General features: G+C 41.5%; 1 protein-coding gene across 1 annotated transcript; it reads left to right on the top strand.

Moving 5' to 3' along the window:
• The first annotated feature begins 4,824 nt into the window (after positions 1-4,824).
• Positions 4,825-14,694, top strand: rnmt (RNA (guanine-7-) methyltransferase). The gene is made up of 11 exons (XM_074687706.1): positions 4,825-4,940; positions 6,916-7,094; positions 7,683-7,812; positions 7,985-8,110; positions 9,038-9,153; positions 9,530-9,711; positions 11,458-11,622; positions 11,753-11,870; positions 12,221-12,316; positions 14,099-14,132; positions 14,537-14,694. Exons 2-11 carry the CDS (start codon positions 6,921-6,923, stop codon positions 14,572-14,574), a joined length of 1,179 nt encoding a protein of 392 aa, XP_074543807.1. The 5' UTR covers positions 4,825-4,940; positions 6,916-6,920; the 3' UTR covers positions 14,575-14,694.
• The last annotated feature ends 306 nt before the right edge of the window (positions 14,695-15,000 follow it).

Raw genomic sequence — 15,000 nt, 5'->3', positions numbered from 1 at the left:
ATCTAATTGATCTGTGATCAAAATTATTAATCAGATTAATCTGATTAATCTCTGATCAACATGATTAATCCGATCAATCTGATTAATCTCTGATCAATATGATTAATCGGTGATCGATGTGACATATTTGATTAATCTGATTAATCTCTGATCAACATGATTAACTTGATTAAACTGTGATCAACATTACTAATCTGATTGATCTAATTGATCTGTGATTAAAATTATTAATCAGATTAATTTGATTAATCTCTGATCAACATGATTAATCTGATTGATCAGATTAATCTCTGATCAGCATGAATAATGAGAGAAATCTGAGTAATCCCTAACAACATGATTAATCAGATTAACCTGATTAATCTGTGATCAACAGTACTTATCTGATTAATCTGCTTAATTTCTGATCAACATGAGTAATCTGATTAACTTGATTACTCCCCGATCAACATTACCAATCTGATAAATTCCTGTTAAATACATTTTCTTTGAGTAATCTGAGAAATGTCGAATCAGTACTGCTCATCGATTAGCTTAATCTCTGATCAGCATGACTAATAAGTGAAGTCTGATTAATCCCTGCTCAACATTACTAATTTGAGTAATCTGTCTAATCCCCGATAAACATCACTAATTTCATCCAAGTCATGAATCAGAAAGGTCATGTTTTAGAGGACCTTGTTTAAAAATATCCTAAATTCACTGAAAGATCTAAAAAAAACTTTGGTTTTTAATCTGTCAGAGCATTTTACTGTTGGTCTGAAACACAGACGGACATACCTGGTCGACTTCATGCTGCAGATCCAGACAGTTCACAGTTCAAGGGGCACAAAGACTGCTGATCTGATAGACAGGTGAGCAGACAGCTGATCTGGTAGACAGGTAAGCCGACAGGTGGTCTTTGCTGCAGGTGAGCAGACAGGTTGTCACCCTGACAGGTGAGCTCTGTGACCGGTGAGCAGAGCAGTAAGTGTTGCAGCACTGCAGGAATTTTCTGCCTTTAATCCTCTGGCACCATGGCTTATATATCTGCTTAAATGTCAGCCTGTGTGTGTGTGTGTGTGTGTGTGTGTGTGTGTGTGTGTGTGTGTGTGTGTGTGTGTGTGAGAGAGAGAGAGAGAGAGAGAGAGGGAGAGTCTTAAGTTTCTAATGACTTTGATCAGGTGAGGGGAAATCCCACAGGAGAGTCATTCAGTGTTTGTGAGGAACCTAAAGGTTAACTGTTTGACGCCAACTTTTTTTTACCCTTCAACAAGCCAACTAATTAACTTGTTAATAAATTAACTAACTAACTAACTAACTAACTAACTAACTAACTAACTAACTAACTTGATAATAAACTAACTAACTAACTGACTAACTAACTAACTTGATAATAAACCAACTAACTAACTAACTAACTAACTTGATAATAAACTAACTAACTAACTGACTAACTAACTAACTTGATAATAAACTAACTAACTAACTAACTAACTAACTAACTAACTAACTAACTAACTAACTAACCAACTTGATAATAAACTAACTAACTAACTGACTAACTAACTAACTTGACAATAAACCAACTAACTAACTAACTAACTAACTAACTAACTAACTTGATAATAAACTAACTAACTAACTAACTAACTAACTAACTGGTTTCCTCTAACTCAGCACTCGTCTCAGCCTGGCTGTTAACAAGTTAAAATGGTTACACCTTATCATAGTTTGTCATCCACTGGTTTGAACCATGATGTTATTGACTAGTTAGCTTGTAGTTATATCACCATACTTTTTTTCAGATTAAATACCATCCTAACCCGTTAAGTTGTAACCACATAATTAACTTTAAGTAAATGTTGTTTACTTTTTGTTGATTTTATTGTTGTTTTGATGCTGGTTATATCATTCTTGGGAACTAGTTTTATCTTCACTTAAATCTAAAAATAAATTTGTCGACTAGTCGGGGTTTTAAATGGTAGTAAAGTGAAGTATGGTTTGGTTTGGTTTAGAGAATCAGAGGTAAGAGTTAGTCACATGGTGTTCATTTTAGATTAGAGAAAGAGCGGTTTGGGTGAATCACTTTAGTTTAGTTTAGCTTGGCTTAGCTTAGCTTAGTTTAGTTTAGTTTAGCTTGGCTTAGCTTAGTTTAGTTTAGTTTAGTTTAGTTTAGTTTAGTCAGGGATTGCTAAGTGGAGGGGACTTTTGGGTTGGCTTAGTGTAGTTAAGTTAAGTTTACTTTGGTTAAGTGATGTTTAGTTAAGAGTTGGTTTAGAGATAAAGAGGTCAGGGGTAGTTTAGTTTAGTAAATTTTAGTTTAGAACAGATAACTCTGACGGAAATCAGGATAAGTTATGTTAAAGATGAATTTAGGGTGTAGACAAACAGTGGTTTCTGGTTAACTGTGGTTGTGTTTCACTTCGGTCTGTTTCAAAGTGTCAGTTAAGATAACTTTTTTTAACTAAAGTTAAGTTTGTTTATTGGAGGTTAACGCACTCGCAATGGTCCTCGTAAATGCAGATATGCGCACACACTGACACACACACACACACACACACACACACACACACACACACACACACACACACACACACACACACCTATCAGGGAATCCCCCTTTAACAAACCTGTGCAGGTCTGGTTTCAGCTGAACTCTATAAAAAGAACAAGAAGTCACCTGAAGACCTGAACCAGGACAGAGCCCGGTCTGTTCCCTGCAACCTGTGTGTCTGTGTGTGTGTGTGTGTGTGTGTGTGTGTGTGTGTGTGTGTGTGTGTGTGTGTGTGTGTGTCAGAGTGTGTGTGAAAGTGTGAGTGTGTGTGTGTGAATAGCTCCTCTGTCTCCTTGTTAACTGATTCCTCTCAGCAGCTGAAGAAGCTTTTAAAACAGTTCTGCTTTGAAACTCAGGAAGGTCAAATTAACATGTATATACCCTCATCCATTCATCCCTCCATCAGTCTGATCATCAGTTCATCCATTCATCCCTCCATCAGTCTGATCATCAGTTCATCCATTCATCCCTCCATCAGTCTGATCATCAGTTCATCCATTCATCCCTCCATCAGTCTGATCATCAGTTCATCCATTCATCCCTCCATCAGTCTGATCATCAGTTTATTCATCAGTTTATTCATCACTCTATTCATCAGTTTATTCATCACTCTATTCATCAGTTTATTCATCAGTTTATTCATCATTTTATTCATAAGTTCATTCATCATTTTATTCATCATTTTATTCATCACTCTATTCATCATTTTATTCATAAGTTCATTCATCAGTTTATTCATCATTTTATTCATCAGTTTATTCATCAGTTTATTCATCATTTTATTCATCAGTTTATTCATCAGTTTATTCATCCTTTTATTCATCAGTTTATTCATCAGTTTATTCATCATTTTATTCATCAGTTTATTCATCATTTTATTCATCAGTTTATTCATCAGTTTATTCATCAGTTTATTCATCATTTTATTCATCAGTTTATTCATCATTTTATTCATCAGTTTATTCATCATTTTATTCATCAGTTTATTCATCATTTTATTCATCAGTTTATTCATCAGTTTATTATCAGTTTATTCATCTTTTTATTCATCAGTTTATTCATCAGTTTATTCATCATTTTATTCATCAGTTTATTCATCAGTTTATTCATCAGTTTATTCATCAGTTTATTCATCAGTTTATTGATCAGTTTATTATCAGTTTATTCATCAGTTTATTCATCTATCCCTCCGCTCATTGCTTCATGATCAGCCCATTCATTCATTGATCCTTTCTGAGGCAGACGATAAACAATATGGTTTGTGCAGTTTTAACAGCTGGATGTAAGAAACTCAGAAAAAGAGTTTTATTCAGAGCTGAAGCCATCTTTGGGTCTGTCTCTCCATCTCAGCAGTCTTGCTGCACTGGGCCTCCATCTTTTGTAGTTCTGCGTGTCTTCAGGACGCCTGGCGAGGACTCGTCCTTCACTTCTCCTTCATTAAGTGAAAAATTCAGACTCTTATTGGTTTTGAGGATTTAAGTAACCGATCGCGGACTCCAGAGTCTGCCAGCTGAGTCTCAACTGTCCAAGTCAGTCATCAAATCTAATAACACACATACCTGAGTCTGTGTGAAACTGATCCAGAGTCTGCGTAGAGTCACAGGTCAGGTGTTCAGTTCAAAGTTACAGAACACATTCAAAGACAACAGCAGTTTATCAAAGTGCTTCACAGTCAGAAAACAGCAAGACCAGGCACATTAAAACCAAGACCACATGTTGTAGATTTTAGAGCACTCACGAGCTAAAACACACGAGTTACTCCATGCTGACGAATGCATTGTCCACGGACATTTACCAGCTGTGCAATATAAAGACATGGACCAGAGTCAAGGAGCCAGAAAACCTCCCAAACCAAGACGAGCACGCCGACCACCAAGACCTGGGTTACAATGAAAGAGCTGGAAAACTACGTCCAGATTGAGAAGTGCATCAGAAACATATTATTTATGTTTTATGTATTTTTAGGATTAATAATAAGACCGGTCAATAGTTTGATAATATACTGTAGTTTTACTTTGAATCTGTTTCTGTTCATTATAACTTGTAGGTTTTGAACATTATGTACCCTCCACATTTCTCATATCCTCCAAACTACTACCTCTAAGTTTCTCAGTAGATTCACAAAGTAAGCCCTAACCCCTCACCCTTTCTAACAGGGTTAGGGTTAGGGTTAGCAGAGGAAACTGAGAACCACCACTAAGTGTTTGATGACGTATTTTATGCTGAAACTTGGAAGAGAGAAATAGAAATAACAGTCCAGCTCCACCTCCAGTCCAGCTGGTGGCGATACTGCGCCTCAAAGCCAGTTTACCGCCCGCCATTAAACTGCAACAACGACGAAGAAGAAGAGAAACCACCGAAGAAGACAGTCTGCAGAGCGCATGCGTCAGAGCAACAGCTAACGGTGAGTGTTTCAGCACATACACGACTTGTGTGATAATTTTAATCCCATGAAATGATCCGTGTATCGATAAGACCATCGTGAAACGGGCTGACAGTAACAAAGGTTAGTTCATTCTTCGAGACCTGCCCTGGTTTCAGCTTCAGCTAACGGCTAACGGCTAACAGCTAACAGCTAGCAGGTAGCGTCACCTCACTACGATACGCGCTGTAAACAGCTCCACTGAAAAGCTCTGCGCGGTTCTAGCTGTTGACTTAACGACCAGGTCCTCCAAACAGGAGCGAGCACAGAGTCCTGAACACAGAGTCCTGAACACAGAGCCCTGAACACAGAGCCCTGAACACAGAGCCCTGAACACAGAGCTAAGAACACAGAGCCCTGAACACAGAGTCCTGAACACAGAGCTAAGAACACAGAGTCCTGAACACAGAGTCCTGAACACAGAGTCCTGAACACAGAGTCCTGAACACAGAGCCCTGAACACAGAGCTAAGAACACAGAGCCCTGAACACAGAGTCCTGAACACAGAGCTAAGAACACAGAGTCCTGAACACAGAGTCCTGAACACAGAGTCCTGAACACAGAGCTAAGAACACAGAGCTAAGAACACAGAGCTAAGAACACAGAGCTAAGAACACAGCGCTAAGAACACAGAGTCCTGAACACAGAGTCCTGAACACAGAGCTATGAACACAGAGCTAAGAACACAGAGCCCTGAACACAGAGCCCTGAACATAGAGTCCTGAACACAGAGCTAAGAACACAGAGCTAAGAACACAGAGCTAAGAACACAGAGCTAAGAACACAGCGCTAAGAACACAGAGCTATGAACACAGAGCTATGAACACAGAGCTAAGAACACAGAGTCCTGAACACAGAGTCCTGAACATAGAGCTAAGAACACAGAGCTAAGAACACAGAGCCCTGAACACAGAGCCCTGAACACAGAGCTAAGAACACAGAGCTAAGAACACAGAGCCCTGAACACAGAGCCCTGAACACAGAGCCCTGAACACAGAGCTAAGAACACAGAGCTAAGAACACAGAGCCCTGAACACAGAGCTAAGAACACAGAGCTAAGAACACAGAGCTAAGAACACAGAGCCCTGAACACAGAGCTAAGAACACAGAGTCCTGAACACAGAGTCCTGAACACAGAGCTAAGAACACAGAGTCCTGAACACAGAGCCCTGAACACAGAGCCCTAAACACAGAGTCCTGAACACAGAGCCCTGAACACAGAGCTAAGAACACAGAGCTAAGAACACAGAGCCCTGAACACAGAGCTAAGAACACAGAGCTAAGAACACAGAGCTAAGAACACAGAGCTAAGAACACAGAGCCCTGAACACAGAGCCCTGAACACAGAGCTAAGAACACAGAGCCCTGAACACAGAACCCTGAACACAGAGTCCTGAACACAGAGCCCTGAACACAGAGCCCTGAACACAGAGCTAAGAACACAGAGCCCTGAACACAGAGTCCTGAACACAGAGCTAAGAACACAGAGCCCTGAACACAGAGTCCTGAACACAGAACCCTGAACACAGAGTCCTGAACACAGAGCCCTGAACACAGAGCTAAGAACACAGAGCCCTGAACACAGAGTCCTGAACACAGAGCTAAGAACACAGAGCCCTGAACACAGAGTCCTGAACACAGAACCCTGAACACAGAGTCCTGAACACAGAGTCCTGAACACAGAGTGTGTCTGGATCTCATGAAGGGACAGAGGAATCAGAGGAAGTCAAACCCAAAATCCAAGAAAGTGTGGACACAACAAATACTGATCTGATGCAGATTTCACTGGTCCTTGTTGATATTAAGAAACTGTTAACAACCACACACACACACACACACACACACACACACACACACACACACACACACACACACACACACTCAGAGCAAAGATGCACCTGTAAACAGCTCAGGTACCTAAGCCTTTATCCCCCCCCCCTGTGATCTCCTTTTCTAGAGTACATGATGGAGCTGCAGTCTGAAAACTCTGTGACTGAGGGAGGAACAACAAGGAAAGGAGGAGAGGTAAGGAAGGAAGGAGAGGAACAGAAGGAAGGGGAAGATGAAAGGAAGGAGACAAGCTTGAAGAGGAAACACGAGGAGGGGGAGGAGGACACATCACCTGTCAAGAGACAGGTAAGAAGGAAAACGAAACAAAAACAAAGCTGACCACACACACACACTCACCCTTATGACCACACACACACACTCACCCTTATGACCACACACACACACTCACCCTTATGACCACACACACACACTCACCCTTATGACCACACACACACACTCACCCTTATGACCACACACACACACTCACCCTTATGACCACACACACACACTCACCCTTATGACCACACACACACACACTCACCCCTATGACCACACACACACACACTCACCCTTATGACCACACACACACACACACACACCAACAATTAGAGGTCTGTACTAACTGTGATCTTAAAATAGAATGACTGAAAAAAAATCTCTTTGTATTTGTTTTATCATAAAAATGTTTCTGAGTACGTTTTCAATCTGATAGTATCAATCACTGAGTGATTTGTTTGATCAGCTGATATGAATCACTGAGTGATTTGTTTGATCAGCTGATATCAATCACTGAGTGATTGTTTGATCAGCTGATATCAATCACTGAGTGATTTTTTGATCAGCTGATATCGATCACTGAGTGATTTGTTTGATCAGCTGATATTGATCTTCCAGGTTACTGATCATGGTCAGAAGGTGGCGAGTCACTACAACAGTTTACAGGAAGTGGGTCTCGCTGCTCGAAGTCGAAGCAGAATTTTCTTCATGAGGAACTTCAACAACTGGCTGAAGAGCGTCCTTATCGGTAACTGATTAATCATCAATATCTTTGATCATAGCTCACGACTGTAATGAAGCTGTTTCTGCTGAGAATCTGAAGGGCAGCATTTGATAACGGTGAACACAGCATGCTGTCACTGTACCTCTCCTCCAGTCTATCACACCATTTTTCTCTTCATCGCTCGTTTTCATGCCAGGTGAAATTTTGGAGCGGGTGCGAAAGGCGGGGTCTCAGCAGGTCTCAGTTCTGGACCTTGGATGTGGTAAAGGAGGAGACCTGCTGAAGTGGAGAAGAGGAGGGATAAATCACCTGGTGTGTGCAGGTAATCTTTTGTTGCCAAGTGTGTCCATATCATCTGAACGACCCAATAACTCCTTTTTTTTCTGACTCGCTTCCGGCTTAAAGCTACAGCACCCCATGAAAGAGTCCGAGTCAGAGGAGTCGGTAAATAATGTATAAGAGTCAAAGGAGTCAGAGAACTCAGAGTCAAAGTGAGAGGAGTCAGAGTCAGAGTGAGAGGAGTCAGAGTGAGAGGAGTCAGAGTCAGAGCAAGAGGAGTCAGAGTCAGAGTGAGAGGAGTCAGAGTCAGAGTGAGAGGAGTCAGAGTCAGAGCGAGAGGAGTCAGAGTCAGAGTGAGAGGAGTCAGAGTCAGAGCGAGAGGAGTCAGAGTCAGAGTGAGAGGAGTCAGAGTCAGAGTGAGAGGAGTCAGAGTCAGAGTGAGAGGAGTCAGAGTCAGAGTGAGAGGAGTCAGAGTCAGAGTGAGAGTCAGAGGTGTCAGAGAAAAATGTGCAAGATTCAGAGGAGTGAGTATTCAGTGACAGACCTGTCAGAGTGATAGGAGTCAGAGGAGTCCGTGTTAAACGTATTAAATGTGTTAAACATGTTAAACGTGTTAGAGTCAGAGGAGTCGGAGTCAGAGGAGTCAGTGTTAAACGTGTTAAACGTGTTAGAGTTAGAGGAGTCCGTGTTAAACTTATAAATGTGTTAGAGTCAGAGGAGTCAGTGTTAAATGTGTTAAACGTGTTAGAGTCAGAGGAGTCAGAGTCAGAGGAGTCAGAGGAGTCAGAGTCAGAGGAGTCAGAGTCAGAGGAGTCAGAGGACTTAGAGTCAGAGGAGCCCTAGTTTTAGGACTCAGATCAGTTCTGATGATAGGAGGAGACGACTGTTTTTGATTTTACTGATCAGTTTTTTTATAGATGAATTGTTTTTTTTGACTTGTTTTATTTGACTCCTGATCATTTTTCTTCAGATCTGGCAGAAGTTTCCGTGGAACAGTGTCAAATTCGTTACGATGACATGAAGAAGAAAAGTCACTTTAACGAGAAAATCTTCAGCGCCCAATTCATCACTGCAGACTGCACCAAGGTAGAACTACACCCCATAGATCTGCTTTTTAATGAGACACATGTAGAGCCACATCACATAGACCAGATTCTTACCAAGTCTTGTAGAACTATGCAGCATAGATCAGACTGTCTTTAACCAACACAGAATTCAGCACACAGAGCAGCGTCTTCCTGAACCGTGGATGAACCTGCAGTCAGGTTTCTCTCCAAGGCTTCCTCTCAGGTTCCAGGTCAGGGTACGGGATTGGAGGTTAACCTTTACCCTAAAGGTCATTTCCTGGTCCCAGATCAGGGGAGGAGTATTTTCCATGAATTCAACCTTCTTATGCTGTTTCTAAGGGGCTGTTTCAACGCTTGGTATTTGAAATGAACTCATCTGCGTTTGTTTTCTGTAGGAGGTGTTGGCTGAGAAACTGGACAACCCTGAGCTGCTGTTCGACATCTGCAGCTGTCAGTTTGTTTACCATTACTCATTTGAAGATGAGAAAAAAGCTGACATGATGCTGAGAAACGCCTGTGAGCGTCTGAAACCCGGGGGCTTTTTCATCGGGACAACGCCAGATGCTTTTGAGCTTGTGTAAGACTGAGGGTTTGGGAATCACTCATCTCTTGATACGGTATCGTGAAACCAGGCTTTAATTTCTGAGCATTTGGTCGTATTCAGAAGATTTCAGCATCACATGGTGATCTTACACCATCATTTGATTTATGGTTAACCCTAAACTCACCGCACATGCTCAAACACAGTTACACTCTAGCTCCACATTTCTACATCTTCTGATTGGAAAGAAACATTCACACCTAGCGAACACCATGTTCATGTTCAGCTCCCATGACTCACCAAGTCTTCTCAGTCCGGTACAGTCTGAAAGTTCCTGGGTTCACCTTCTCAGGACAAAACACCCCCCTCTCCTGACAAAGGATCAGGGTTAGTCTGAAGAAGTCCAGAGTCCAGGTCCTGTAAGCATGTCCATCCATTAGTGAGGAAAACAGACCATTTGTACAAACCAAGAAAAAAAGGATCGGCAGTATGCATGGACCAGGTTAATGTCCCAGCGTTGAATCGAATGGAGCTTGATCCCTCGGTTACAGGTGCAGACGGCAGGAAAACCACACCTGTGTGTTTAAAGGTGGACAGCGTGCACTGCGTCACGGTTAAAGATGAAACATGCAAAACAGATATTTAGGGAAATATCGTTTTCAAAAGTCTTGTGATGTGGATCTGTACAGGAAATCTGAATTTAGGAGACAAAGTTTTTCAGTTCACAGATGAGCTGCCGTCAGTTTTTCCAGTTCGCTGTGATCTTTACTTTCTGTGTCGGCGTCCATCGAGGCGTGTGGAGATGTTGAACAGCTGGGTTAGGGTTACCCAGCTGTTCCATCAACCATAACCCTAACCCAGCACGTTAACTGCTCGCCATGTTTACTGCTCGCCACATTTACTGCTCGCCACCTTTACTGCTCGCCAGGTCTACTGCTCGCCACGTTTACCCCTCGCCACGTTAACCGCTTGCCACCTTTACTGCTCGCCAGGTCTACTGCTCGCCACGTTTACCCCTCGCCACGTTAACCGCTCGCCACCTTTACTGCTCGCCAGGTCTACTGCTCGCCATGTTTACCCCTCGCCACGTTAACCGCTCGCCACCTTTACTGCTCACCAGGTCTACTGCTCGCCACGTTTACCCCTCGCCACGTTAACCCCTCGCCACGTTAACTGCTCGCCAGGTTAACTGCTCACCACGTTAACCGCTCGCCACGTTAACTGCTCGCCATGTTTACTGCTTGCCACGTTTACCCCTTACCATGTTTTCCACCGTTTACATGTAGTAGGCATGTGCAGTTTGAATGTCTGGATGGGGTTTTCCAGGAAGTAGTGGTGTAATCTGGTCCTGAGTCCCTTTCACGCTGCAGCCAGACGTGTGGTTCCACAACGCCACGCCAGGACTAGAGCTCCCACTTGTTTAATGCTTGAACATGCACGTGGGCCCTGGACTCTGGCTTCTTTCTGTATCAACCTAATCCTAATTCTAATCCTAATTCTAATCCTTATCCTAATCCTCAGCTCAGATTTGATATCATTTCCCCTATCGTGGAGCATCAGGATCCATCAGGAGGTTCACTCACGTATTATAACATGAAGTCAGTGGGATTTGATCCAGTCTCTGAGTAAATGCAGGTTAAGGTTGATCTGTGAATCCTGTTGGAGGTGAATCAGTTGGTCAGATGTTTGGTAAATGGTAAAAATGGTAAATAATCTGTTAAAGCTTTGTGCTGTTGTGGCTCTGCACTGAAAGGCGTGAATCTCCTCTTCTCTTTCTGACAGCAAACGTTTGGAGGCGTCAGACTCGCTGTCATTCGGTAATGAGGTTTTTAAGGTTTCCTTTCAGTCCAAAGGTTTCTATCCACTGTTCGGATGTCAGTACCACTTCAGCCTGGAGGACGTCGTCAATGTTCCCGAGTTCCTCGTGTACTTTCCTCTCTTTGAGCAGTAAGGCCTCATGTTTCTCAGGAGATGGTGCAGCGTTACGATGCTTTCAGTTGATGTAAAATGTCAGACGTTGTCTACCTTTCATGTGTGTGTGTGTGTGTGTGTGTGTGTGTGTGTGTGTGTGTCGCAGCATGGCCAAGCGTTACAATATGCGGCTGGTGATGAAGCAGAGGTTCTCTGAGTTCTTTGAAGAAAAGGTGAAGAACGATCATCATCGCAGCCTCATGATGAAGATGATGGCTTTGGAGGTCAGAGCAACACTACTTTTCAAACTTGCCGTCAGGTTTTATTATTTATTATTTATTTACTCATTTTTGCAAGTTTGGAAATTCCATATGTGTTTTCCCACTGCCCTCAGTTGCCTCAGTTTCTGGACTTTTAAAGATCTGAATATACTTTCATTTTTACAAGTATTCCTTTTTCCTTCATTTTTCTGTTTGTAATTGATTGTTGCTGTACATTGTGTGCAGCGAAGAAGAAACTTCAATGAGCAGGACTCATGTCCTACATGTTGACTCATGTTTGAGATATCTCATGTGATGTGATGTTAACATGTTTGTTGTTGGATCTAAAACCTGCTATTTGTGTATTTTTTTAGCCTTTTCCCAGTGAGGATGGAGGTGAACAAGCAACAGACACAGAGTACAGCCATGCTAAAGAGCACTGTGGAAGAGCTGGGGCCAAACAACCACTGGTGGGTCTGCTGCCAGATGCTATCACTGATCTGGTCTGAACTGATCTGGTCTGAACTGATCTGAACTGATCTGGTCTGAACTGATCTGGTCTGAACTGATCTGAACTGATCTGGTCTGAACTGATCTGGTCTGAACTGATCTGGTCTGAACTGATCTGAACTGATCTGGTCTGATTTGAACTGATCTGATCTGATCTGATCTGATCTGAACTGATCTGGTCTAAACTGATCTGGTCTAAACTGATCTGGTCTAAACTGATCTGGTCTAAACTGATCTGGTCTGAACTGATCTGGTCTGAACTGATCTGAACTGATCTGGTCTGATTTGAACTGATCTGATCTGATCTAATCTGATCTGAACTGATCTGGTCTAAACTGAACTGATCTGAACTGAATTGATCTGATCTGAACTGATCTGGTCTCATTTGAACTGATCTGAACTGATCTGATCTGATCTGAACTGATCTGGTCTAAACTGATCTGGTCTAAACTGATCTGGTCTAAACTGAACTGATCTGAACTGAACTGAACTGAACTGATCTGATTCGAACTGATCTGGTTTGAACTGATCTGGTTTGAACTGATCGGGTTTGAACTGATCTGGTTTGAACTGATCTGGTCTGATTTAGGCTGAGGGATATGGCATTTTGTTGATTTATGAACAAATAATATCCAGAATAATAAAATTAGATGTTGGTATGTAGTGTTGCCGTTCTGGTTTGATCGATGCATCACAGTAACATCTTAAGCCTGAGTTAAAATATAAAGAAATATAAAATATATCGGACACGACCTAAAAATATGGAGATATTTTCATGTATGAACACACTGGATCTAAAATTGTCAAAAAACAAAAACGAACAAAAAAAGCAAAACAAACAAACAAAAAAATCAGAATAGAAAAAGTCTTTGTTTTTAAATGTGGAGGTCACAGATGTGCAATGATTGATTGTTATAACTGAAAATGCTAATATAAGTAGTTTATTGCAAAACACCAATGTACAAATTTAGCAAACAATCCCCTCAAATAAAAATGTTTACATCAGAATACAACATTTCTGCGGCATTTTTGGATAAGTTTTCACTAAACCACCAGGTGTTGACAAGATTCTACAGAAAATTGTCATTATTCATCTCACCGACATATGTCTCACAAAAAAACTACACCATGCTCTAAACACACTTTACTACACCCCAGCGATATAATCCAAACATGTTGAAAATTAGGGTTAGGTGTCTCCTAGCAACCAGGTAATTTTGTGATTGGCTTAGGTGATGCCCTTTCAACCAATGGGAAAGGAGTGTCGTGTTTCTCTGTTGATTTTTTAATCTTGCCGGCAGTCTGTGTACTGTCCACAGCGGCGGCAGCCATTACTGTTTCATCCTGCACCAAACGCCTGACCGCGCTCAGGACACAGGTTTTCCACAGTCTTTACTGAACACATTTTAATGCTGCTCACCCGACACCTTAAATCCAAACCACCTTTAAATTATTGAGCCATTATAACCTCTGACTGATGGACTTTTCTTGGCTTGCTGATCCCTCCTCCATGTTGTCATCGTAATGATGAGTGAGAGGAGGTGGAGCAGGGGGCTGAGTGAGTGAGACACAGAGAGTGGAGAGAGAAGGAGGAGCTGACAGAAATGAACATAACCAACCATGGTGTCCTTTTTATAGCACATACATGAAACATATCACTGTGATAAAAATATGGATGTCTCGCCCAGCCCCTGGTTCTGATCTCGTCTGTTTTAACCCGAAATGTTTCTCTCTGTGTTCAGGGAACTTTGAGCAGATCGGAGTGGGAGGCATCAAGTGAGTTCCTTCACCTTTAATCAACCTGTAGTTTACAGCATGATCAGTGTTGTGTTTGGAGTAAAACATTAAACATTTTCAATTCAATTCAGTTCAAAGTGTTTCCTATAAAGTTTGCAGTCAACACTGAATTAGTGCTGAAGTTTACAGTTTTGAACACAGTTATTGTTCATTTTACAGTTCAAACATTATTTTCTTTGAAGTTAACAGTTAAAATTTTTTTATGTTAATCTTCATTTCAGAAACGATTTATGTCCAGTTTGCAGTTCAAACATTAATCTTGTTAACTTTACATTTTAAACTTAAGTTTTGTAAGTTTTACTGTGAAAACTTTGTTTTGGTCAGGGTTAAAACATGATTTCTGTTAATTTCACAGTTGAAATACTTTGTTCATGTTGTTGCAGGTATCTACCTTGTGTTTGTATTCCAGAAGATGTCCTGATGCTGCAAACTCTTAGTTTGGGGTTGAACTCGTAACAGGCTGCCGAGTTGGCCTGTTTCTCCTCTTGTCTTTGTTTATTGGATAGCTGCGGTATTTTTGTATGTCAGTTTGTGATATAATATGACCTGCTTTGGTTTGTTGGAGTCATGAATAAAACTGAATTGAACTTTTGCTCTTAGTAAGTTGTCTCGGGTCATTCTTCCTTCTTTTCAGATTGATAACGTGCACATTTCTCACTGAAGCAACATCTTAACGCTAGTGAAGGTATGACAAACCATAGTGGCAGCATTTGTACTTTTTTCATGTCTCATTGTCAAAATCTCTGACTCAATGTATTTTCCAAATGAGGCAGTTTGACCAGAAGATTTTATGTCAGTGTGTGATTTTAAAAAAGTCTCACTTTCCTGGGTAACTGATCCCAATGAA

This window comes from Halichoeres trimaculatus, unplaced genomic scaffold (genome assembly GCF_033239565.1).
Source record: "Halichoeres trimaculatus isolate MK-OKI-2021-1 unplaced genomic scaffold, fHalTri1.1 fHalTri1_scaffold_14, whole genome shotgun sequence".
Lineage (NCBI taxonomy): Eukaryota > Metazoa > Chordata > Actinopteri > Labriformes > Labridae > Halichoeres > Halichoeres trimaculatus.
Note: the sequence above shows the minus strand (reverse complement) of the source record. Positions and strands in the feature narration are given on the sequence as shown.